This window comes from Beta vulgaris, chromosome 8 (assembly GCF_026745355.1).
Source record: "Beta vulgaris subsp. vulgaris cultivar EL10 chromosome 8, EL10.2, whole genome shotgun sequence".
NCBI classification, from domain to species: Eukaryota; Viridiplantae; Streptophyta; class Magnoliopsida; order Caryophyllales; family Amaranthaceae; genus Beta; species Beta vulgaris.
This window is the reverse complement of record NC_079209.1, coordinates 57,717,403-57,741,571: the sequence shown is the minus strand read 5'-3', so window position 1 is coordinate 57,741,571 and position 24,169 is coordinate 57,717,403. Positions and strand designations below refer to the sequence as shown.

General features: G+C 35.0%; 3 protein-coding genes across 4 annotated transcripts; 1 reads left to right on the top strand and 2 right to left on the bottom strand.

Moving 5' to 3' along the window:
- Positions 1 to 413: 413 nt before the first annotated feature.
- Positions 414 to 5,176, bottom strand: LOC104902133 (protein PGR). Its single transcript, XM_057391232.1, has 5 exons — positions 4,713 to 5,176; positions 4,445 to 4,558; positions 3,206 to 3,438; positions 2,092 to 2,327; positions 414 to 985 (listed from the first exon to the last, which is right to left on the bottom strand). Exons 1-5 carry the CDS (start codon positions 4,856 to 4,858, stop codon positions 854 to 856), a joined length of 861 nt encoding a protein of 286 aa, XP_057247215.1. The 5' UTR covers positions 4,859 to 5,176; the 3' UTR covers positions 414 to 853.
- A 1,110-nt stretch (positions 5,177 to 6,286) lies between these two features.
- Positions 6,287 to 10,126, bottom strand: LOC104902131 (uncharacterized). Its single transcript, XM_010689822.4, has 6 exons — positions 9,774 to 10,126; positions 9,347 to 9,511; positions 8,615 to 8,846; positions 7,575 to 7,754; positions 7,107 to 7,366; positions 6,287 to 6,819 (listed from the first exon to the last, which is right to left on the bottom strand). The coding sequence occupies exons 1-6, from the start codon at positions 10,032 to 10,034 to the stop codon at positions 6,640 to 6,642; spliced, it is 1,278 nt and encodes a 425-aa protein (XP_010688124.2). The 5' UTR covers positions 10,035 to 10,126; the 3' UTR covers positions 6,287 to 6,639.
- Positions 10,127 to 12,697: 2,571 nt separating this feature from the next.
- Positions 12,698 to 17,998, top strand: LOC104885208 (probable small nuclear ribonucleoprotein F). Of its 2 annotated transcripts, XM_010669910.3 has the most exons (7): positions 12,714 to 12,855; positions 13,941 to 14,022; positions 15,129 to 15,164; positions 15,910 to 15,997; positions 16,835 to 16,872; positions 17,001 to 17,065; positions 17,553 to 17,998. In XM_010669910.3, the coding sequence occupies exons 3-7, from the start codon at positions 15,159 to 15,161 to the stop codon at positions 17,620 to 17,622; spliced, it is 267 nt and encodes an 88-aa protein (XP_010668212.1). In that variant the 5' UTR covers positions 12,714 to 12,855; positions 13,941 to 14,022; positions 15,129 to 15,158; the 3' UTR covers positions 17,623 to 17,998. The 2 variants fall into 2 exon arrangements, with proteins under 2 accessions (XP_010668211.1, XP_010668212.1); XM_010669909.4 differs by lacking the exon at positions 13,941 to 14,022 and having other exon boundaries at positions 12,698 to 12,855.
- The last annotated feature ends 6,171 nt before the right edge of the window (positions 17,999 to 24,169 follow it).

Sequence of the window (24,169 nt, the reverse complement as noted above, 5' to 3'; positions counted from 1 at the left end):
AAATTTTTTTGGAAAACTGTTTTCCTCTATTTGCAGTTTTACATTGTTTGGTTAGTAAAGAAGTGTAAAACAATTTTTCCTTGGAGTAAAGTTACTCTCCCAATGAGAGAAAATTGTTTTCCTTATCTCTCTTGTACACTCCTCTCACTACCTCCTTACTTTCCTTTTCATTTTCCTTTCATTTCATCATTTTTCTTACATGAAACCAAATAATGGAAAACTAATTTTGAAATTGTGTTTTCCATTGTAAAAATGCTTTCCATAATTTTACACTGAAAATTATTTACGTCCTACCAAACGAGCCTTGATATGAACCCCCACACAACCACTCGACAGGCAATATGTTCGGTAGATAACAAGCTTCCATTTAACGTTTCTCCTCATAAAAGAAAAAAGTTGAAAATCAAAGAAACTAATAATCTTCCAAAAAGAAAGAAAGAATTGTACTAAAATGTAATTTATCAAGTGTTTTGATAACAAGAGAGCAATTCTTCACATCTCTAACATCAATTTTGAACAACTTTTCCTACATGAAGTCTTTCCTCTATAGACAACCTCAATTCTTTCTGTGTTCAGGAAAATAATCCAAAGACCAAAGAAAGTAGCTTCATCTAGCCCAAAAAAAGAAAGAAAAAGAAATGTACATGTGAACAAAATTTCAGAAAGGAAAAACTTAAAACCAAAAAAGGGAAGAGATCAAGCTAGTTTGTCAGATCTACAAAATCTGTGAAGTCTTCAGAATATCATCATCAAGCTGTGTTATCAAATTCCCATTTCAAGTGTATCGATTAGCTCGTACGACAGCATCTATATATCCAAGTATTGTCTATCTGAATCTGAAGACTCTGGTATCTCAGAATATGTACACACAGGCAACAGAAGTCAGCACGGAGGTAAGAAGTATTGAGATGAGATTGACACCGTTGTTGTCAAGGATATCAACTCCTGAGATACGTCTAACAGTGGGTCCAGGTTTCCCAACAACCTTCAATTGGGAATTGAGGATAGGTAAGTTTTTAAATCAGCAGAAACACTATGCAAGTTGACAAATGCAAAATGAGAAAATCTGAAATTGTGATGAAGAATAGAAATTATAGGTTTCATTAAGGTATTGTTCAAAAGAAGTTTCCTAGTTCCATGTGACAAATTGGAGGAGATATACACCATACATACTAGTCAGCAGAACTATAATAATACAGGTACAACAATGTGTACAGAGTAGATACTGAACAAGGACGGAACAGTCCTAAATACTTTAATCTATTCTCTTAAGTCTCATGATCAGCAACGCAGTTGCAAAGTAACTACGACAAGTAACAATGCAGGCTATGCAGCTGATGGTTCTCAGGCACAAAAGTTAACATGGAAAAAAGTTAGCGTAGACATTATAGCACAGAATGAGCACATGATTTTTAGTTTCATAAGCATATGAAGAAGTTGTGTTTGCAAGAGCACATCACATGTGATAGAAGGGAAGGAAGGCAGAGGATTTATGTGGACAACCATTAGAGATCGAGTCTTGGCTCATGTAACCGACCCCATTCTATAGGGATTGAGCTTTTGATTTTGTATCATAATTGTAAGTAGGAGATGTATTCTACATGCTACACACATGAACTACAATGTGTAGTCAGCATGATTACCAAGCAACATCCATATACAGTGAGCTGGGAGATGGTGATTATGGTAACTTAAAGAAGTCCAAGATACAATTTGTAGTGACGGAAGTGTGAAAAAAAAGATCTCAGCAATAATGTTGGCAAGGGAGCAACAAAGACAAGAGAAAAACATCTAAATGCATGTGAGAGATAAAAATGTAGGAAGAGCACATTAAAATCAATCAGCAAAGAAACATGCGTTGTAACTTGTAAAAATCTTCAAGCATATGTTGAATGAAAAAAGTATGAAAAGACTCAAAGTAGTGTTTCAAGTTGTGTATGCAATGAAAGCCTTCAATGAGATTATGAAGTGTATCTCAACGTGACATGTACTTTCTGGACCAAATTTTTTTCATGGGGTTAAATTATTACTTGAATTTGATATCTTAGCACAGTGAAGCTGCTGTATCATCATAATACTAACTGAAATTACCTTTTTACGAACAGTACAAAATCCGCTGTATTGCACTGTTGCCCCCAAAAAAGAATCTAGTAAACTGCCACCAAGTCCTGCCAGAGTTGCAAGGGGTATTACTAGCAGTTGTTTCAGAGCTACATCAGGACAATTAGCAGTGATAAATCCGATCAAAACAAATTCAAGTCCAATTACACAGCCTCCAGCTGCAGCTGCTAAGAGTCCTGTTTTTGTGACACCGCCATTTGTACCTCAACCAGCTAACAGGCATGAACAGAAGGTCAGAATAGGTATTCTATACTCAAGCACCTTAGAATCAACTTTATTCAGTCAGCAAAGTATTTGAAAATCCTAAATATCCAGAATGGCTTACTTTCAGATAGGATAACAGACAGAAGTATAGAAGGTAGACAATAAGTGGGAGTAACTCCACATATACACACATGTATATACCAATAACCGCCAAACATCTAATGTGTCACTTTTACCCAACATTCTCATGGTTGTGCATACTTGGCTATGATTCTCCAGAGTATTATAAGAATAACTCGGAAAAAAAAAAAAAAAACCATGTTGGGCACTTCCAGTAAATCTGACCTTTGGCAAGTTCACTGACATAGATGTGGAGCATGCAGGAGGACCCAATGCATGCTTAAGGGCATGCTTCGGGGGTAATATATCAAGGGAGTAATAAAAGAAAAATTAAAGAGAATGAAGGTAGATGGAGCTTGTAATATATGAGATGAAGTATCAATTCTATAAGAAAGGAGGAACTATTAGGCATTAGCCTCATATTGGGGGGTCATAGTTAGTTACCCACCACACCTAGAATAATTTAATGTATTACTCCCACAATGAGGGTAACATTCTGTCTTCCCTCCTTGCATTATGTACATCATCTCTTCTGCTACCACCTAAATTCACCTTCATTTTCTTAATTTTATCTTCATTTTCTTAATTTTATCTTCATTATCCCCTTTATGCATTTCACCTACCCCAAGGATGACCAAAATTATTGCCTACTTTTTACTGCTTCAATTTTCTGAGTATATAATATAAACAACTATAATGAAGAGTATCAACAACGTAAGAATTCCAAGGGCTAATATGTAGATGATAACATATGATGGCATTTTCTTCACCTTAAAGGTTGTGATTAGTCGAGGCTGTGCATCACTAAGTACACCAATTTCTGAGGACCAAGTATCTCCAGTACTACAAGCATAGTGACCAATTATTCCACCCCAGAGTGAAGTGATAAGAGTAGATTCTCTGCAATCCAAACACTTGTCTTCCCATCCTATCAACCTCCAAATAAGCACGATCAGAGAGCAAGCAATGCCACTGTTAAAAACCACTTGGACCCTGCAAATGACAAAACATAAGGCACCGTACCAATTTGCTAAACAAGATATTCCCAAATCCCAAGTGATGAAGTGAAGTAGAAACTAGTGAAAACACCAACAACTAAACATAAGCCTTCAGAAGTGAAGGTCACTACTACGAGCTTGCTCATTTTCAATTCTCGGATATATACATAGTAAGCTGGGAGACAGGCAGACAGCAATATTATCGACAATGGCATGCATTAGAAACCATGAAGTTATAGTCCACCCAAGATGCTCCAAGCCTCCAACCCTCTAGCTAGGATCTCCACTATATTTTCCCCAATAATCACAAAACAAGCCACGCAAAATCAATATTGAGTGGACATCTGAAGGATATTATCAATCTCAACAAGAAACTCTACATTGAACCCTAAACTAGCCCAAGCCCGAAAGCTCTATGGTTCAATGTTTTCCTTGGTGCTCAAAAATTTGAAACACGAGTACCACAGGTCAAAAGTCAAAACTTCAATGATCATTCTTGATAAATGACTCAAAGTCAAGTCAAGACTCAAGAGCGAAGTCCATTTTGTTGATAAAAGGATGTACTTCTAAATGTCAATCTATAATCAGTCCCGCATTTTCTCGCTAAATAAATCATCAGAAACTTTTATAAGTATCAGGCAGACATTGTTTTGGCCTACCTATTGCAACTTGCAAGAAAATCAAGCTACAATCGAATTAAGTTCTGCTCCTTTTGCTTGTATACATTTTTGATACTCATTTTTATATAGTTCACAACTTCTAATAAACTTTACGCGTTTAATCGCAAAAACAGCTCAATTCAACATAAATTTCTAGCATATAAAAAACTCCGTAATCCAGTAAAGCTGACATGAATGATTGACAAAGATCATCAAAATAGTACAAAATTAAAGAAATACAATCTTCTTTTTGACCAAATGACTAAACTGTGAATCATACACAATGAATTTCAGCGATAAATTTTTTTAAAAAATAACAAATTCAAGATTTACGTTTAATACCAGTTTCTCTGACCGCCTTCCTTGTATTCAGCGTCAGATTTACGTTTCTTCTCAGCTCCAACTTTCGTAAGCTTCGATGAAGTGAAGAAAAACACTAACAACATTATTCCAGCTCTAGAATCAAATCAACAAAAAAAAATTTAATCACAATCACAATTCATTCAGCAAGAATCATCGATAATCAAGTCACAAAAACAAAATCAAATCAATCAAACACAAAAATTCCAAAAAAATTAGAATAATTAAGAAGTAGAGTGAAATGATATACCTGATATTAACAGCAAGATGAAGGAAGACGACGAGAAATCCGAAGAAAGCTCCAGAAAGATCGAGAGACTTCTTCCTGTAAGATCGAAATGCGATCATAGCCGCCATTAATGCTGCGACTAAAGGTTGAATTAAAATTGTTTCCATTATTTTTTGGTGATTCGAACACTGAAATATTTGCCTAAATTGTCCTTGCAATTCTTGGAATTTTGTGGATAGATGGAGTTAGTTACTACGGAGTATTTTGGCTGATTTGTTGAAGGATGAATATAGCGAGAGTAGTGGTTGAAATGATACAGGAATTTCTGTTTATGGAAGTATATTATTAGGATGCTACCAGATTTGCATGTTTGGTAGTGTTTTTCCACGTTCCTGCGTCAATTTTATTCCTTTACTATTTCCCTCGTGCACCCTCAAGCTTGGAAACGCGAGTTATGGTTGTATCTGTTTCTTTCATATTTGAGCTTTGAAATTGTGGGTTTAAATCTTCACGTTAGCAATAATTCTTCTTCTACGAAACTGCTCTACTCTTTGGTGGTTTGAATCCCTGGCATGTCATTCTCTCTTTATTAATTAACCAAGCTCGCTTAGTGGAGGAGGTGGGGAATTGACTTAGAGGTCACAAGTTTGTATGAATTCTCTTATATTCCTACTCTCAAGTTAACCTGTGTAGCTGGGATTGTTGACCTGACACCTGAGCGAGCTGCTGGTCTTATTCTTACCAAGGGGTCTCCTTGTGAAGACCAAAAAAATGTTTCGAGTTAAAAAAGACATGTATGGTTATTTAATATATTAATAAAAAAAATAAGGTATTTTAGGAAAACACTAAACTTTGCAAGAATTAGACTTATATAATACTTTTTCTATTCTTTTCCTCTTACAACAATGAGTTTGAGTCCAATTTTTAAGTAAGTAAAAAAGGTGCATAATTTAATAAAGCTACCACTTTAATTAACTAGAGTATCATAGAGAAACAAATCCTTAATAAATCACAAATAACTTTATAAAGCAAATTGAGTAATTAATGATGTTTTAGTAAGATAAAATAAGATCAATATTGTCAATTAAGATTGTTTTCTTTACCAAAAGTTGAATTATTATAATGAATATGAAATTATCCAACGTGATAATTATTACAATAGAAAAAGAACGAAAGAATTTGAAATTAATATGTATATGTATTGGATGAAAAAGTGAAAGATACCTTGTTCGTTAAAGCATCTCTCCTAGTTTGGTTCCAAGAGGTCTTGAAACCGATTATCACTTTGACAAGTTGAGATCACTTTACTCATTCTAACTTCTTAAGATTTCTCTTCACCCCCAAACAAAAAAATATATATATTATGTATATATGTATTATATTCTTCATAAATCATATAGTGCCATAAAGTTCCATTCAAAGGTCCAAGCCCCTGTGACAAGAGTTTGATTATTGTCATTAGATGAGCTAATGACACGTCACAAGAACGAAGGATTATTTGGTATGTGGATTTGACTAGAATAAGCACGTTCGGGTTGTGCAGTTGTGCCCGGGTCAAACAAGGCCTGATCAGATCACCAGGTGAGAATGTGGGATAGGGTCCAACAGATCCAATGACCACCTGCAGGACTCACTAAGAGACCCTTCTATATCATAATATCAAGAGCCTCTAAAATCGGCCACAACTACAAGGTCACGAATATACTTGTTCTTCAAGGGGAAAAAAAAAGAAACCATATATTTGAACATGTACAGTTGTGTAACATCAGAGAAGAGTGGATTAGCCTCATAATCCATCAAGGTTGATTTAAAGAGATCTCCTGGCCCACACTTCATCCTCCTCAAGAAAGCTGATTCTGATAATTGCTCCCGTAATCTCATTGTTAGAATGTCGATTGATTCATTACAAAATTGTGCAAGTTGCATAAAGTCGGGAGGTTCAGCGACATCAACCTCTACCTCTACCCCTACCTCGACCTCGACCTCTTCCTCTTCCCCTACCCCCTCTTCCTCTCCCTCTTCCTCTTGATCCAGTATTTCCGTAAGCTCCGCTGTCATCATCTCTTTCAAAGCTGAACATACTCATCCGTATATCTTCTGCCTTGTCTCTATGAGGACCTCGTTGCTCCTGAAGATAAAACAAGCCCCTTTATAGGTTAGTATTTAGAAATGAGAGCCGAATGTCTTCATGAATGATCAAGCTCGAAAAGAAAAACATCAAATTTAACAGTCTTGTAAGGTTAAAAACATCTAACACAGCTCAATGATTTTAATAGAAAATCTTCAAAGTTGAAACCAAACAGAAACTAAGAATGAGATGCAAAAGCAATAACCCTATCATAAATCAAATGATGCATCTAACCGAGATTATGTCTAGCATCTTGTAAGGGATCTTAATGACTAATAGATGCTCACTTGTTCTTCCAAATTAAACTGGTTCTGAAGTTGCCGAGCGAGATCCTCATCATGACTGAGATCAATAGGTTCTTCTCTAGCTTTTGGCTGCGCTTTTCTCCTTTCCCATTCTTCTAGAGTGAAAACTTGTTTCTCTTCTTCTTTCTCCCTCCCCTTGTACCTTGAGCCTCTATACCTTTCATTATTATAGTTTGGAGTATTCATTTTTTGGAGGAGTTTCTGTGCAGCTGCTTGATTCTGAATAGGAATGTATTCGGCCACTGGCAGACAAGATAATACCAACTCAATAGTCATTTAAATTACACATAAATCGTTACTAGAATAAACTGTGTCACAGAACTATTATCATCGTACTGATCCAACTGTTCGCTGGAAAACTAAAACCTACAAATGAAAAAATAACCATAGAAACTACATTTCAGCAAGAGTGCACAAAAATGACTCAATTTAAGGTAAAACGAAATGGACCTTCTTTTGGTCTAGTATCAGAGCTACTTGGCTTTTCTTCAGCTCTTTGAGAACTTGAGGCACTTTTCAGATTAGCATTCACATCATCAGCTTTAGCATTAGAGGCTTGCTTTTGATCCATCTGTTGTGTATCAGCATATCTGGAGGATTTAGCAGCAGTAGGCCCGCTATTCCTGGAGGCTGATCCAAAGTAAAATGTGTCTTAAGAGCAAAAACAATGTATAGATATATATCCACAAAATTTAAATAAGCAACATTAACCCTTGCAAACAGTAGATGCATGAAGAAACTTGAAAGTAGTCCAAGATGCAGGTGCAGAGAAACAGGTTCTTCGTTATTCCAAATGCACAAAATATTGCACAATGTACAAAAAGTTGAGCTGTATGGCTCTTTTAACTGGAAATGATGTATCTTCATTAGTTACAAATCTATAACAATATACCACCAATAGGACAGTGCACAAGCTCGTCTTTTTTCGTTCATACAATCAGTCCCAATATATAGTTGGAAATACTACCTCTGTTTCTTATTACATGATACATTGGCAAATGGCACATAAAGTAAGGAAGACGAAGGGTGAAACATGACCCATGTGCTTAAATAATAGATTAAAGCTTTCATTCTATAAGAATTTGCCAATAAGAGAAATGTTGCCAGTATTATGGAACATTCTGAAAAAGATTATGTTGCATGTATTAAGAAACGGAGGTAGTAGATAGTCTAGATACACGGTAATTTTGCAAGGAGGTTTCACTTGAAAGTGCATGTGAATAGAACTTCAGCATTAACTCACAACCCTACAATATCCTTTAGTAGAATAAGTGACAGGCAGCCACATGTCAAACTTTAATAGACATTCTTCATGGTTTTAGGTTGTTACTAAAACTCTCACACCACAAGAAAATTACAAGCAATTTCTATAATTTCAACTAACGACGACAGCCTCTATGCAGGGAAATTCTCAATGTGGGAAGGAACACAAACAAACATCATCTACAAAAAGCTCAGATTATGAAAACAGAGCAAGATGAGGAGTATACCATTGTGAGTAAAGCCTGATTTAGGCCGCCCAATCTGCAATTTCTCAAAAGGTGGAGGACCACCTGCATTGCCATCTTGAAGCCTAAGAGAGGAGCGGGAAAAACCTGCATACTTCTGGTTCATCTGCCACTCTTCATACAATGACTCCACAACACCTCCAAGCACAGTTATCGCATCCGAAGTAAGGCAGACAATACCATAGTGTACCACAACTTTCTTTTCTAGTCGGACCTATAAATAAGCAACAACTTGCATTCATCAATGATAACTAATGATAAATCAAAACAACAATATCCCCCGTAACCACCACGAATGAAGCATTGTGTCCTAACATAGCCTGTGAGGCCATAACCAATCAAACAGCCACACGGAAGAAGAGCATCATCTTCAATGCCATTCCTTGGCTGACAGAATCTAATCACATTCAATTCGAATTAAAATCAAACTTTGCACATCAATAAGAAACTCAACGTCTCTAGAGCTGGACATATTGGTGCGTATGATTGCAGATGATACTTCTAAATAGTTCTATTCCTCTCTACAAACATGCATTATTAGTGAACCACAATTTCGACATCCAGAGCTAAAAGTTACGAGTAATACATAAAAAGAATTCCTAAGATTACAACTTAGTTCTTTAGCAAAGGAATTAAACAACTCCATCCAAAACATCAACTAACCAAGACAATTCCATAGCTCAATCATAAGCAATAAACGATCAAGGGAGTAACCTTCGTTCCAGGAACGACATTATCGGAAAAAGACGATATAGGACAGTACTCCACAGCAGTAACTTCCGATTGTCCATCACTCAAAATCATCTTTAACATCCTCCGATTGCTCGAACTGTGCCCGCTCACCTCGCTGCTTCTACTTATATCACTCACAGAAGCTATCTACAATTCCCAAATACAGTCAACACAAGCATATGCAACCGAATTTCATCAAAAACAACAAAAAAAAACCTCCAAATTTGGAGAAACAAGAAGCACATAATAGAGGAGGACAAAAAAACCTAGAAATTGAGAAATGATTAAACAAACTAATTAAATTAAACATCAAACTAGCTAAAAAAGGAAGAATTAATTCGAGTTATTCAGAAAAAAGTGAAAAACCCTAGAAATAAGGAGAAATTAAGGAGGAGAGAGAAAATGAAACCTGAAGGACTTTAGGAGGTTGAAGAAACTGCGACGCCTTGCGAAGGAGAGAAGAATCAGGCAATGATTTACCACCGATGGTGCGTAAATCAATGTTGCATAGTTCGGATTCGAGTGATTCGACGGTGCCATTAATGGCGGAGTGAACGGTGATGAGTGCGCGAACTTTATGGAGGTCATTGAAGCACCATCCTCTGTTAGTTAATGTATTCAATAAGCGTTCTGTTAAAGGGGATGATGATGATGGTGACGAAGACTCCATTAATGTATTTGTTGTCTCGCTTGAGGTCGTATCAAAAATGAAACTTTTTATATTTTTGGTGTTTTTGACACTGGACTGGTGTTTATGTCTAGTAGTCGGTTCATTTCGTGCCAGAACAAATATCTCCCCCGTAACAAAATAGATGTTACATTTTGACATTCATACTTGAGTTGGCGCATCCTAACTTTAGATTCAATCGCATTACGTTGTATGAATTCGAACTCGATCAAATTATCATGATTAAAATTGACAATTTGCTCATAATGTTCATATCGATCTATTTTACGCCTCTGCATCTAGTATTGAGTAAACCTCATACAATAATTATCTTAACTCTACCCTATCTTTTGTTTCATTTCTTCTGGAACAACCACAAACACTTTTTTGATTATAGAGATAGATAGGTGGCGTTTGTGTTTGGGTCATATTAATTTTGATTTATTCTCAAAATATATTGAAAGCTATATGAATTACTAAGTATTACTTGGTCTAGTCATAAGGTTTGTATCTCACAAACTTGAAGTTCTTGAATCAAACCTCGCTAGAGGCACTTGAGGTGAGATTTTTTTATCTCTCACCCCCACTTTCAAAGGGCCTTGCATGTATAGTTGGGTCTGTTAAATTAACATGTGCGAGGTTTTGATCCATTATGACATATCTACTAATCAATTGACAAAAGAGCAACACAAAAGTAGAATAATTGCGACTGTATTTGCAGAATCTGAAAGTCTGATTGCATTTTGGATTTGAACATATTTTATCTTTATTGAATCATATTGTATAAACTACCTATGATCTAACAAGTATGAATTATTGCTTGCTCAATATATATTTTGCTCAACCCAAATATATTTTTCTTCATCTATTGTATTTTTAATGGACTATATAGAACCTACAATAAGCATGATGCATTTCTTAATTGGGAATAAATGTTAGTAATAGATATATTTCAAGTTACAAGGTGACAACACATAAAAAAGAAAAAATAGATGGTTTCCCTTACAACTAAGGTCATGTTATTAAACACTATTAAAGCTCTGCAGGGTAAGGTTTTCCTTACATCCTTGTTACAAATCCAAAATGAATCTAATATGCAAAGCTGGATGGTTATACTTGTAAGAAGTATCAACATAATAATAACATTCTTTTTACCTATCTTAAAATAATAATATAAAGTGTTTAAAACAACTATTCCATTTCTCATCAAGCAAACTAATAATTGAAGACCATGTAAATAGCCTTTTCAATGGATTTTTTTCCTATAAATAACTAAACAAGCAAATAATTACGTAGATTCGGGATTAAGATGTGAATCATACTCTTAGTTCACTATTTTTAACACACACAATTGATATACTTCCTCCGTTTCTTTTTACTCGCTACACTTTCCATTATGGGAAGTTTTACATTACTTGCTACACTTCTTTTTTGGGCAATAAACTCTCTCTATCTCTCTCCTCCCATATGGGTCCCTTTTCTTTTTACTCTCTACCTCTCTCTTCTCCAAAAATTGCCTAGGAGTCCGTGAAATGAGAAGTGTAGCGAGTAAAAAGAAACGGAGGAAGTATATAAGTTGGTCTTTTCCATTTTCTGTCAATTTTTCTGAACTTTACACATTACTATATAGGTCGCAAATGTATTTCAATTTTTTTTAAAAAGACCAATTTGTATAACTAATTTGGGTTTAGGCAAACAATCAAGCCAATCTCATGTACAATTATTATGAGCCAAGACTGACCCATAAATTCGTAATCACCTCTATAGTTTAGAAATACTTTCAAATCAACAATGAAAAGACAAATAAGGGCCGAGTAAAAACAACGTGGATACAATATAGCTTAGATGGTAAAGTCTTAGGGTGTGAATATCCCTAGTCTTAGGGGAGTTTTGAGACAAGATTTTCATGGGTCTTAGGGATAAACTAATGCAAGATTAGGTAGAGTCTTGAGTTGAGTTTTGTTTTCCAAGACTCAACTTAAGACCCACCCTTGCCAAATGTCAAATATTGATTGGATGAGTTTTTTTAGAATATCAAACCAATTATATATATAAAAAAAACCAGATTATGTTTTGATGAATAAGTGAGTCTTGATTAGAGTTTGGGCCTTGGGATAAAGTATAAAAGTATAAAGAGTCTGAAGTGAGTATGAGTTAGTGGAAAACTGATGTGGCAGAGTCTGAAGTGTAGTGTTGAGTATGAGGGATAAACTTACCCTTAGGGTGTCTTTAACGCGTCTGGAAGAAGGAGTCTGAACAAAAACTTTGTATAGTTTGGTTCCAGACTTGTGTTAATTGAAAGAAAAACTTGGAGGAGTCTGGGTATGGGTTTTCAAGACTGTTGCTAATACTCTTGCTAGTGGGTCCCACGACAAATCGACCTTGTAGATAAGTATATAAAATAGATTAAATATAAAATAATATATAAGTTTGGATTTGGGTACAAAGGATAAACACACACCCTTCTAAAAAGGTGATACTTAAGACTTGGGATTTAGTTAAAAGTTTTAAGTCTATTAAATTTATAAATGTTAGTAGGGAGAAAGTAAACAAAGCCCACCTTATTGCTGTAAAAGCTCGAAAGGAGGGTAGTAGGATGTAATGTTTCTCTTGTGTTATCTATCTTGTTGTCAAAAAAAAAAAAAAAAAAAAAAAAAAAAAAAAAAGACTTGGGATCAAATATTTCTTTTCTCCACCACCTAAATATAGGCAACAACTCAAACAAAACATCTTTTACGCAGCAGTACCAGTGACCAGTGTACCACCAGTCCACTATTCCCCATTTTCCAGTTCCTTCACTGCGCGCAGCTTAAGCTTTTTGCCGGTTAGTGCCCATTTTCTCTCTCTTCCCCTCCCTCTTTAATTTTCTCAAATTGCTTTCATTGTTTTTGTTGTTTATGATATTTCACACTATTGTTTATGTGTACGAACCCTTTTTCAAATTTAGGGCTTTTCCTTAATCTTTTGGGGGAAAAACATCATCACTTGCAAAAACTCTTTGTAAAACCCTAATTCAAGTTTACGCTGCTTCAGTTGTTTTTTTTTTTCTTAAAATTTATTTCTTTATTTTCATTAATGTTAACTGTTAATTTATACTCGTAGAATGGTATTATGTGAGTTATATCATAGATGACTTGGAAGATTATTTTTACGCTTCTCTTTGCGAAGGAATTTGATTTATTCTCCATTTTTTAGTGTAAATTGCTTGCTTTGGTCATTGCCCTGGCTCAAATTTATGAATTATGATTGATGCATTGTGGGAACTTTTAATTTTGTGGAGTTGTGGTATTTGAATTGTGTAGTGTGAATTTACAATTGTGATGTGTGAATCTTTGGGAATGGTTAGTGATTATAATATGTGAATTATTGAATAATATACAACAATACAAATTATAGTGTTGTGGATTTGTGATGAGTTGTGAGATTGTTTTTTATTATTCTAGTGTTGAAATAAGGTGGGAGTAATAAAATACTATTTGAGTCGATTAGTGATTTTCGTATTTGAATGTATGTAAATCTATGAAAAGAAAACAAGAGAAGGATATGTGAAATTTTTTTTCCCCAAAGGGATACCCAATAAAAATTGAGTTATATATAATCCAATCTTCCTCCCACTCAACCAAGCCAACAAGAATTTTACTCCTTGAAATGTAAAATTGATGGGATTGTAAATCGGTTCCAAATTATGAGAATTCGTCGTGAACAATTTTAATTTTTTTCTATTTAAGTACTTTGAGGTTGTATTTGGATTATGTAACATTTTGAATTTAGTATTTTGGTTATTTTTGGTATGCTATAGTATTGCAAAATTACGCTACCGCGGACTCGAAATTCTGGACTGCCATTGATTATAGCATTCTCTTTTTCTTCCCTCTTTTTTACATCTTTCTATTTCGAATGTGATTCAAGGTATTTGCATTGTTATGGTGGGAATCGGAAGTTTGGAGTATGAATTACTTTCCCTTGTTGAAGTGTCGAGTGTCTGACACGGGTACGCATAACAACGTGAATGAAGAGTCGATGTAATATAGTTTGATATTCTTCTAATAAGGGTTGCATAATTTTGAGACATTTTACATTGTTATATAATATTTGTGTGAGCTTTCATGCTTTAAATTGAAACATTATCTAGGATGAAATATGGCTCACTTGGTTCCCTTAAGGCCTTGTTTGGTTGACAAAATAAATTATGGGAAGTGCAAATTCCTAGGAAGTAGATGTATATGAAGTTGTTAGGTTGACAAAACCATGGGAATTTGCACTTCCTAGGAATAAGTAGAGCTTCCCATAGGAAGTTCTACTTCCCATTATCAACCAAACACAATTTTACACTTCCTAGGAATTTCAAATACATGGAAAAAATAACTTCCTAGGAAGTATGACTTCCCATATACAACCAAACAAAGCCTAAATATCGACAAAATGTTTGACTGTCATTTTAATGATTTTCGTGCTTAATCAACAGAAATAGTGTAAGTTAAATATTTTCGAGTTAGAATTCAGAAAATCCCTAGACTGCCAATTAGCTCAGTTCTTTCATATTTTTTGTGCAGCTGCATAATCTTCCGAAGTCCAAAATCTTTTTCTCTCATCTTTTATGGATTGCTTCCTCTAGTCTCTTCACCCTGAATGCCATCTTTTATTTGCTTTAGATTGCTGTAAAGTCTAAGCTGTTGCTGCAATGCTGTACTCTTTTTCTTCCCCCGCCTTATTCCTTCGCTCTGTCTAACTCCCAATTTTGCCAGTCAAGCTTTGCTTGTCTATAGTGCTGGACTGCTGGTTCCATTTCCCTGCATCAATTATTTGGTCTTCTCTTTTGGTCCTCCTGATTTATGTCATGGTTTTAGCTATGTGCCCCCTTTGTTGTTGATTATGCTTGCTGTTCTCTTTCAATTGCTATTATTTTCCAAGGTTGTTAATTATTTTCTGTACGATTGTTATTCTTTTCCTTCTGTTTTGGATTTTGCATATGGTTTACATTGACCCTGTTTATGTCATAAAATAATCTAAGTGATTTCCATTTTATTTCCTCGTAATTATTGTATTGCATTCTTTAACTTGGAACCTGAGATAGCCTTTCATCTCATTCTTCCCCAGGATTGTAGGACGTTCTTGACTTGAAGCTAAATGGCGGTAAGCATTAATTGTTTATTATGTTTGTAACATCGCTGTTGGCAAAGCTCGATTCTTATGAACATGTCTTCTTTATCCCCGATTTTTACTTGCTAGATGAGAGTCTAATGCTTTAGTGTATCCAACTAAGTGGATTGATTTGATCTAATTTGATTGATGAATTGTGATGAGTGTTCTCATGGTATTTTACTGAAGGCAATCACAGGTAGAAAAGATTGACATTCTGCTTTTATACAATCCACTATATAGTGTGGGGACGAAATGTGCCACTTCCATTTCATAGTCTTATTGCTCATGGTTTAACCCACTACATAGTATGAGTTGGATGGTGAAACACTGAAATGCATCTGGATTTTATGGGTTTTCCTCAGTGCCAAGTTCTTGTAGTTTTGCGCATGGATTAACTTTTTTTGTGAGAAAGTTATCTGAATTTTACAACTGCTGATTATAATTTTGCTTTCTTCTCACTATATTATGTCGTACCAATTACAATGTCTTCTCACCAGCATGAATCTTTTTCTATTTGTTGGCCAATAAAAAGAGAGGAATTTGTGTAGCATTGAATGTGTGGAACTCTATGGTATGAATATGCGGCTACGTTTTGCTTGGCCTACTTAGAAAGGAAAGAAGGAGAGCTGGGAGGGGTTAGAATGGCAGTTAGTAATCTATTATTAGTTAAAAGTGTGCCGGCTCTACATCCATGATTCCTGAATTGTTTTCTTTGTCTATTTGCTCAATTTTGCAGACTGTCCCAGTTAACCCAAAACCTTTCTTGAACAATTTGACTGGAAAGCCCGTCATTGTGAAGCTGAAGTGGGGAATGGAGTACAAAGGTAATTATCTTGTTGCTGCAAATGTTATCAGGAAACATGTTTTTAATGTCATGAACTTCTTTGTTTTGTTTCTCAATAGTTTCATTACTGTTTTTTTCTAATTGACCTTTGCTTTTATTTATGCTGAGTGCTGACAAGTGACGAGTGCCATGACTCCATTTTTAGAGTTATAATTTTAATTGGAACACTTTCTCGTCACTCATGTGTTTGAAAGGGTTTATGTATTTTGCTCAAGGTTCAATTCCGATGCCAAATCTCTACCATAAGCTTGCATATCTTCTCAATTCTCCACTTTAATTAAGACAACATGCAAACATATATAAAAAGGACTTTAGATGGATTGTAATGAGGGCTATGGTTAAAGGTAGGAAATTTTTAAGATATGTGAACTAGATAGCTTCTAACCAAGTGGAGCAAAAACTTAATAACTCCTCCCATTAGTTTTTAGGTAATTATTTTTAAGTAAACCCACCTCTTAGTTTCTTTTCGAAAAAATTAAATAAATGAAGAAGTTCAACAAGAAACTCTAATCTAACAATGTTTTACTGTTTGCAGTTACATTGATCGTATTTTTTGAATATATGTGTGTGTATATATCAAAACGATATTTAGTACGTAAAATGTTGTTGGATTTATCTTAATAAATTATTGCAAAATAACAATAAATAACTAAAATATGGCTAAAGTTATGTGTTGGCGAGCATGAAAGCTGAAGTGTTGCAATTAAAAAGAAGTGGAGCTTTTTTTGGGTATTATAGATTTCATATGGCCTTTTATTTCTCACTCGAGTGCCACGGGAAATTTATGTGACAATGCTTTTCTTTTGACGGCTTGCAGGTTATCTTGTGTCGGTTGATAGCTACATGAACCTACAGGTGCTTACTGAAAGCCATTTTCTTCGACTGTCATTTAATGATACTTCAAAAATATGTGATGCTTTTTGTTGTGATCTATTGTTGCATTTCATAGTTGCTTAACTATTATATCGATGACTTGCCTGCAGCTGGCAAATACAGAAGAATATATTGAAGGCCAGAAGACTGGAGATCTTGGAGAGATCCTCATCAGGTTGTTGAAACTTTAACTTCTACTGTCATTGGAAAACAGAACTTTGTCAGTATAGGATCACACCTCTGCACTTTCTATAATGTGTCAATGTTTGCATCTGCTGACTTTGGGTCCACCACCTTTGTTGCTTAGAGTATCCCATACCGGTGCTCTGTGAGGCCTGTGCCTTGTGGTATGGTTTCAAGAAAACCTAGCAATAATTTCTGACCCAACAACCTGATTAGAACCCGCCTGAAAACCTAGCTTCTAAAAACGTACATATGGTCACCTGGAACAATTACAAAATATGAAAAAAATTTGTAAAATGGTGCGGTCAAAAGTGTTCCCGAAATCAACTTGTACCAAACCCGAACTTACCCTACCCAAAACGGACGATTAACATGTTTGACAAGGCTAGTTTAAAAAGTGAATACTTGGTTGATCCTTGCTTCTCTTTCAAATTCCTTAATCTAATGCTTGCCCTCTTTTTTCTTTTTTCCCCCCTTAGGTGCAACAATGTCTTGCATCTTCGTGGAGTTCCTGAGGATGAGGAGATAGATGATGCAGACCAAGACTGAAGAATACTTTTGTATTGCTCATGATACAGCTTGGAATTATACCAGCTCATCTGAGAGGCTATATTTGGGGAATAGGGGGTAGAAACTACTGGCTGAGATGGATATGATTCGTTCTCGTATGTAAAAGAATGACTTAATTCAAGATAAGGAACTGGAATTTCTGTTCTCAGATGTCATGTTTATGGCTTTAAAAGAGTTCCTTAACATTTCAGATTAGAATTCTGAGATCCTGTTATTTGTTCGGACTGAAAAGCATCATAAGTGTTTTCTATGATGTCTTTAAATGATACACTTAACTAAGAATCCCAATGTAGAACATATGAGAATAATTAAGACTTTGGGTGTACAATACTATGGGCCTGTTTTTCCTAGCTTATTTTCAGTTCAGTTCAACTTTGGACAATATTTTTACTCTCACATATCACTATTCATTTCAGTTCAGTTCAGTTGTTTTATGCCGAAGAGAACATGCTTATATTACTCTAGGTTACATTTGATTCAGTGTTATAGATGTAGGGAGTAAGTTACATTTGATTCAGTGTTATTATGAAGGGTAGTTTATCTTAGTTGCAATATCAATGTTTACTTCCAAATGAAATCATATTATAGCTTATACAAGTGTAATGTGAGTAGTATACAAATGAAAGAATCGAAGATTTTTTCCCCTCTATATAGGTAAATTGAAACCTCTAAAGAAATCATATTGGATCGAAAGTGATGTCAATAACACTAGCTATTATTTGCTGCTCAGATGGGATTTAATACATAGGTTTAGCTTATACACCCAATTGTCAGATAATATTCATAAAAAAAAAGACTCGAGCCATCAATAGAAATACCTTTGTAGTTTGTACCATAGGAAATTTATTACTTAATTGGTTCAATTGTGACATCTCTTTTTCATGATTTACTCAACTTTATTGTAGGAAACATGCGTCTTATTCATCATTGATGCCCTATCACACATTCACACCTATACATCATGAATTTACGATCTTCTCTTTCTCTATTAAGGGAAAAACAGACCTCACATAGTCACATGTACTTCTAAAAATTTGATACTACCTCCGTTTTTTATTATGTGCAACGATTTGACATAAAATAGAGAGGAAAATGTCTAATCGTTATAAATAATAGAAAACGGAGGTAATATCAATTTCTACTCTAACTCAAGGTGTCTTTTTTAATTTCAATTCTAAATTTCTGATGCTATATACAGGCATACAGCAGCATGTAACGTGTCTGGATAGAAATTTATGCTAGGTAATTAAAAATGTGGGGTATGCATCTTAAAACATTGACAAATTTTTATAGGTACTTTGGTCTCTAGAACAACAACGACCTTGAGAAATTGGTAAGTTTGTGAGTTGTGAGCACATTAAAATGAGTAGTACGTACTACATTTATTTGAAGTATGAACCATGCAATTCGGTGGAATGATTGCTGATAATATTGGGCACTACATCTTAACAACTCACTCATTTATAAGTTTCACCTAAACTTGCAGCTGGAAAACTATCATATATTAATGAACATGCAATTATTTGACCAAAATTACTAAGAAACTATCGAGTATTCTGAGTATCAAATTATCAAAATGAAACAAATATTTCGGAGTAGATGATTACACAAAGCAAATGAAACAAATATTTCGGAGTAGATAACTTCTAATGAAAATACCAAGGGCGTGTTCGGCAACAGTAGCTATGGTGGTAGATTTTAGTTGTGAGAGTAGTTGTTAGCTGTGCTGGTAGCTGTAAGTGGTCGGTGTGTAGTTGTTAGCTGTTAGCTGTCCAAGTAGCGGTATAAAATATTGATGTTCGGTAAAAGAAGCTGTCAAAGTAGTTAATTAAGAATAACTAGTTAAAAACTCAAATAAAACTCTAACATATAATTTATACACCACTAAAAGCTACCTCAAAAGCTACAAATTGTAGCTTTTGACAAACACTACTAAAACACTACTTGTACCACTAAAATCTACTTACACCACTACCTTCCCGAACGCTATTATTTTTTCTAATTAGTGTTTTGACCGAGTCAAGACACTAAAAACTACTTAAAAAGCTTGTGCCTAACACGTCTCAAGTATTACTTGGTCTAGGGGTTTGGTTTGTATCTCATAACTTTGAGGTTGTGGGATCAAATCCCACTAGAGGTACTTTAGGGGTGGGGATTTTCCCTTACCATTCCCCCTACTCCTAAGGAACCTTGCCTGCAAACCCGGACTGGGTTGACCAGTGCGAGGTTCCAGTCCGGTTAGAGCATCTTCTTCTTACCTAGGAATGGCAACGGGTCGGACTTGGACCGGATTATGCATAATCCGACTCCGACCCTACAGAAAGTCGGATTTTAAATCCGAGATCCGACTTTGAAAATCCGAATCTGACCCGACCTAAAATCCGAACATCCGACTCCGAGAACCGACACGACTTAAAATCCGGACATCCAACTTAAAATCCGAACATCCGACTCCGAACCTGATCCGACTTTTTTTCTTCCAATTGTTTAATCATTTTTTCTGTGGGAAAAGCCGATATAATACAACTGGCTGAAAGTCGAAATCAGATTATACATAAATAATACATTACATAAATAAGAAAAAAGGATTGATTGACTCAAAGTCGGAGTCGGATTATTTTATGAGATCCGACTCCGACCCTCCTCCGACTCAGAGTCGGATTTTTTAAACGGAGTCGAAGTCGGATTACTTTTTTGTCGGAGTCAACTCGGATTTTTTCTTTCGGATCGGAGCGGACTAGGGTCGGATTCAGATTGGATTGCCATCCCTATTCTTACCTTAAAAAAAACTCCCAATGAAAATAAAATTTAATATTATAATTCATGTTTTAATTCATTTATTAATAAACAAAAAGTCATACACAAATAGTAGACATAGACACATAGTAGACAAATTTTTTTTTTTTGTTGTTGTTGTTGTTTGCACACGGTTCACCTTTCGGGCTACATTCGGATCGAGGCCAAGTTCGGGGTGGTTAGGTTTCATTCCTCTCTCAAAAGTGTTGCAGGGATTCGAATACGGGTCCGTTCTACTAAAGCCAGTCCCCTTCATCACTGGGCCAACACTTACTCAGTTTAGTAGACAAATTATACGTGAAAGATCTAACAATTGAATGAGATAATGTGATACATACTTATATAATACAGTACAATCTCTAAGCCATTTATTTTAAATTATCGATCAATATGAATGTCATTCTTTATTTTTGGTTTAAATTAGATATTGAAGGCAGCAAGACTTTGGGGGCCAACATATCACGTGCTCTTTATGGCAATTCTATGCAATACTCCTACTGTTTATGAGGGCTTTGTTTATGACCCTGTCCATATGGAAGTCCATGTTTATTTGTTGAGAACGATCTCAAAACCAATATATATTTAAGGCTATACATACAACTATAGTTTCTGTTCTTGTTGCCTTTTTGTTTCATGCATCCTACTCTTTTCGTAGTATCATTACTAATTTGTTTTGTCATAACATATATTATATATATACACCTTCCATCAGGGATATTAATTGAGTTGAGCAACTCAAGTCGCAAGTCGAACTCAACTAGGTTAAAACTCAGCTCAAACTCGAACTCGACTCGATATCACTGGCATAAAATCTACGATTGGACTCAAAAAAACATAAGCCTTACGTAATTTGGTGAAGAAAAAAACTACTGATACACTAACGAATCGAGTTGAGCTAGCCTGAACTCGGTTCAATAGGCTCGTGAGCTGTTTGATTAATGTTTAGGATAAATTATTTGTAAGTTACTTGAACTGATTATTAATAAAAAAATATTAGAAGAAACTTTATTGCGAATAATTTACGGGAACTAATCAAGTACATATGCCACCAACTATAGCCGGCAAAAATAGACCCGTACCCGTCATCTGACCAAAGCCCGTTTTTCACCCGAAAATAACGACCCAAAATAACCCGACCCACGCACGAACCCGATCCAAATTAAAATAGACCCGGATATGAACCTACCTGAGCCTAATAATGATGACAACAACCCGAACCCTACCCGAAAAGTTGTCATATTAGTTACTTTTAAAATAAATTTAAGGAAAATATTGTCATGAAATATTATACATGATTTAGCCGTTGTCCATTAATTATTTAATTTACTCTCATTAGTCTTATATGTGTTTTAATTATTTTGTGAGATTGAAAACCCGATCTAATTAACCAGACCGGATCTAACCCGGCCCGACCGAACCCAAAATCTCATGGACCCGATACGAACTCGCACAAACCCGACCCGACCGTAATCCAAACACAAACGTGACCCGATTATGACTCGACATGTATGACGAGTTTGCCACCACTACCAGCAAGCAACTCTTACTCAATTGGAAACCTTAACAGCCGAGCTAGAGAATTTCAAACTCGATAAGAATTAGCTCGACTCGATATCTTAACAAGTAGAGTCGAGAGCGCATGTGATTTTGTGACCTACGCGTTTGATAAGCATCCTTACCTTCCACTACTTGAGCTTTAGCTCACCTCAAAAACAAAATTTGAGCTTTTGCTTATTGATACCTTCTTCTTAACCTTTAAGGGAGATTATAATAGATCCTTTATAGAAGCAATTTAGGGGGGAGGGGGGAGGGGGGAGGGGAGAGGGGAGAGGGTGAGTGTGTTTAGAACTAGTTAGATTATTTAGCCTTTTAGATAACGTGGATTTAAATAATTCTTATATATATACAAAAATCAAAGTATGCAATAATTGATAGAGTATAGATCTATTCCTGGGGCCTCAATCATCAACTTAAGCTTTTGGTTGAGTTGGTCCTTTGTCATGGTATCAAAGCGGACGATCTTGGCCCGTTATAAAATGCAAGATGGAAGGTGTTGAAGATGGAGCAAAATAATTAATAATATATTTATGATATCATCAACATTAAGTAGTTTGTGTATACTACTCCCTTCGTCCCAAAATATAGTTCCCATTTCCATTTTGGGTGTCCCAAAATATAGTTCCCATTTCCATATTTAGTTCCACATTTTTCCGTAATTTGTCTAGAAAAACCGTGTCCCATCATTTATTTTCTTCTTGAAATTTTTTTTTTCCTTAGTTTATTCAACCAAAATGTTACAATTAATGCTCTTTCACCAATGATTCTCCACTTTCTCTCTTAAAATCATGTTTTCCCATACAACATTTATTTAAATAAACAAAAAATCTTTACTATCCCTCCAAGATTCTACTTGCATAAATTACCGTGAAAAAAGGGAAATGGGAACTATATTTTGGGACGGAGGGAGTATTATACTCCCAAACTCTCTAATACTTGTTTCACAATAAGTTGACAATGGAGTACAAGATTAGGGAAAAAAATAGAAAGAAAATGGTGGTTGATGAGCGTGAGACCAAAATTTTTTGTAAAAAGAATTTTTTATATTTTTAATTATCATAAATAGCAATAGGACAATTATTTAAGACGTCACTAAATTAAAAATGAACGTATAGCATTTTGAAGATTGATGTTGATTGTATCAAAACACAAATTTATACTGAAAAATGAAAGTATAATGTAAAATTGTATCAAAATACAAAATTATACGAATTTATAATATAATTTTCAATATAATATATAACGAGAAACCGTACCTAACAATAAAAGTTTCATTTAAGAAAAGCCAAAATAAAAGCAACTTTGCTCTTGTACAATATAGTGGAAATGTGAAACTAACATTATTCCGTGTTCATACTTCCAAAGATTAAAGAAGGAAAATAAAATAGGCTAGCACTAGCACAACAAGATTATTGTTACTTCTTTGTCCTTTAAAGCCCAAAACAAGCAAATTAGGCACACAATAACGGTAGAAAACCATCATGAATTTCATTTTATGATCTCCCCCAACTGTTACAACTAAAGTTTATACTTAAATCTTACTTTGGTTAGTGACCATTACTATGAACATAATTGCATTTATCGTTCAACCGTTATAACATGCATGAAGAGGAAAAATGAAGACCCCCTTTGGTCATATCCCTCCTACCATTCAAAGAAAACAGGCTTTTTGTGAAGTGTGTTTTTGTTTGAATAGGCGCGTTGTCTTAGGACATGTTCGGCAACAATAGTTGTGGTAGTAGCTTTTAATTGTTAGAGTAGTTTTTAGTTGTGCTTATAGCTGTTAGTGGTTGATGTGTAACTGTTAACTGTTAGCTGTCCAAGTAGTGATATAAGATATTGATGTTCGGCAAAATAAGCTATCAATGTAACTGTCTACAAATAAATAATTAAATTTCAAACAAAACTTTAATATCTAATTTATGCACTACTAAACGTTATCTCAAAAGCTATTAATTGTAGCTTTTCACAAACATTAATTAAACACTACTTATACCACTAAAAGCTACTTACACCACTAAATTACCAAACATTACTGTTTTTTTAATTAGTGTTTTCACCTAGTCAAGACACTGAGAGTTACTTAAAAAGCTTGTGCCGATTGTAAACACTGTGAATGAAGTATCTCCTTATAAGCCGGGTGTGCTTGGCACTATAAAAGTTTTCTTCCTAA

Excerpts from the sequence above, each read along its gene's own strand:
- LOC104902131 (XM_010689822.4), bottom strand. The coding sequence starts at position 10,034 with ATGGAGTCTTCGTCACCATCATCATCATCCCCTTTAACAGAACGCTTA. Across the intron at positions 7,755-8,614 it reads ATCAGGCTTTACTCACAATG|CCTCCAGGAATAGCGGGCCT; the intron begins GTATACTCCTCA and ends ACTTTGGATCAG. Across the intron at positions 6,820-7,106 it reads AGTTTAATTTGGAAGAACAA|GAGCAACGAGGTCCTCATAG; the intron begins GTGAGCATCTAT and ends TTTTATCTTCAG.
- LOC104902133 (XM_057391232.1), bottom strand. The coding sequence starts at position 4,858 with ATGGAAACAATTTTAATTCAACCTTTAGTCGCAGCATTAATGGCGGCT. Across the intron at positions 4,559-4,712 it reads CATCTTGCTGTTAATATCAG|AGCTGGAATAATGTTGTTAG; the intron begins GTATATCATTTC and ends ATTTGATTCTAG. Across the intron at positions 986-2,091 it reads TTTGTACTGTTCGTAAAAAG|GTTGTTGGGAAACCTGGACC; the intron begins GTAATTTCAGTT and ends TCCCAATTGAAG.
- LOC104885208 (XM_010669909.4), top strand. Across the intron at positions 15,998-16,834 it reads GTGGGGAATGGAGTACAAAG|GTTATCTTGTGTCGGTTGAT; the intron begins GTAATTATCTTG and ends GACGGCTTGCAG. Across the intron at positions 16,873-17,000 it reads ATAGCTACATGAACCTACAG|CTGGCAAATACAGAAGAATA; the intron begins GTGCTTACTGAA and ends ACTTGCCTGCAG.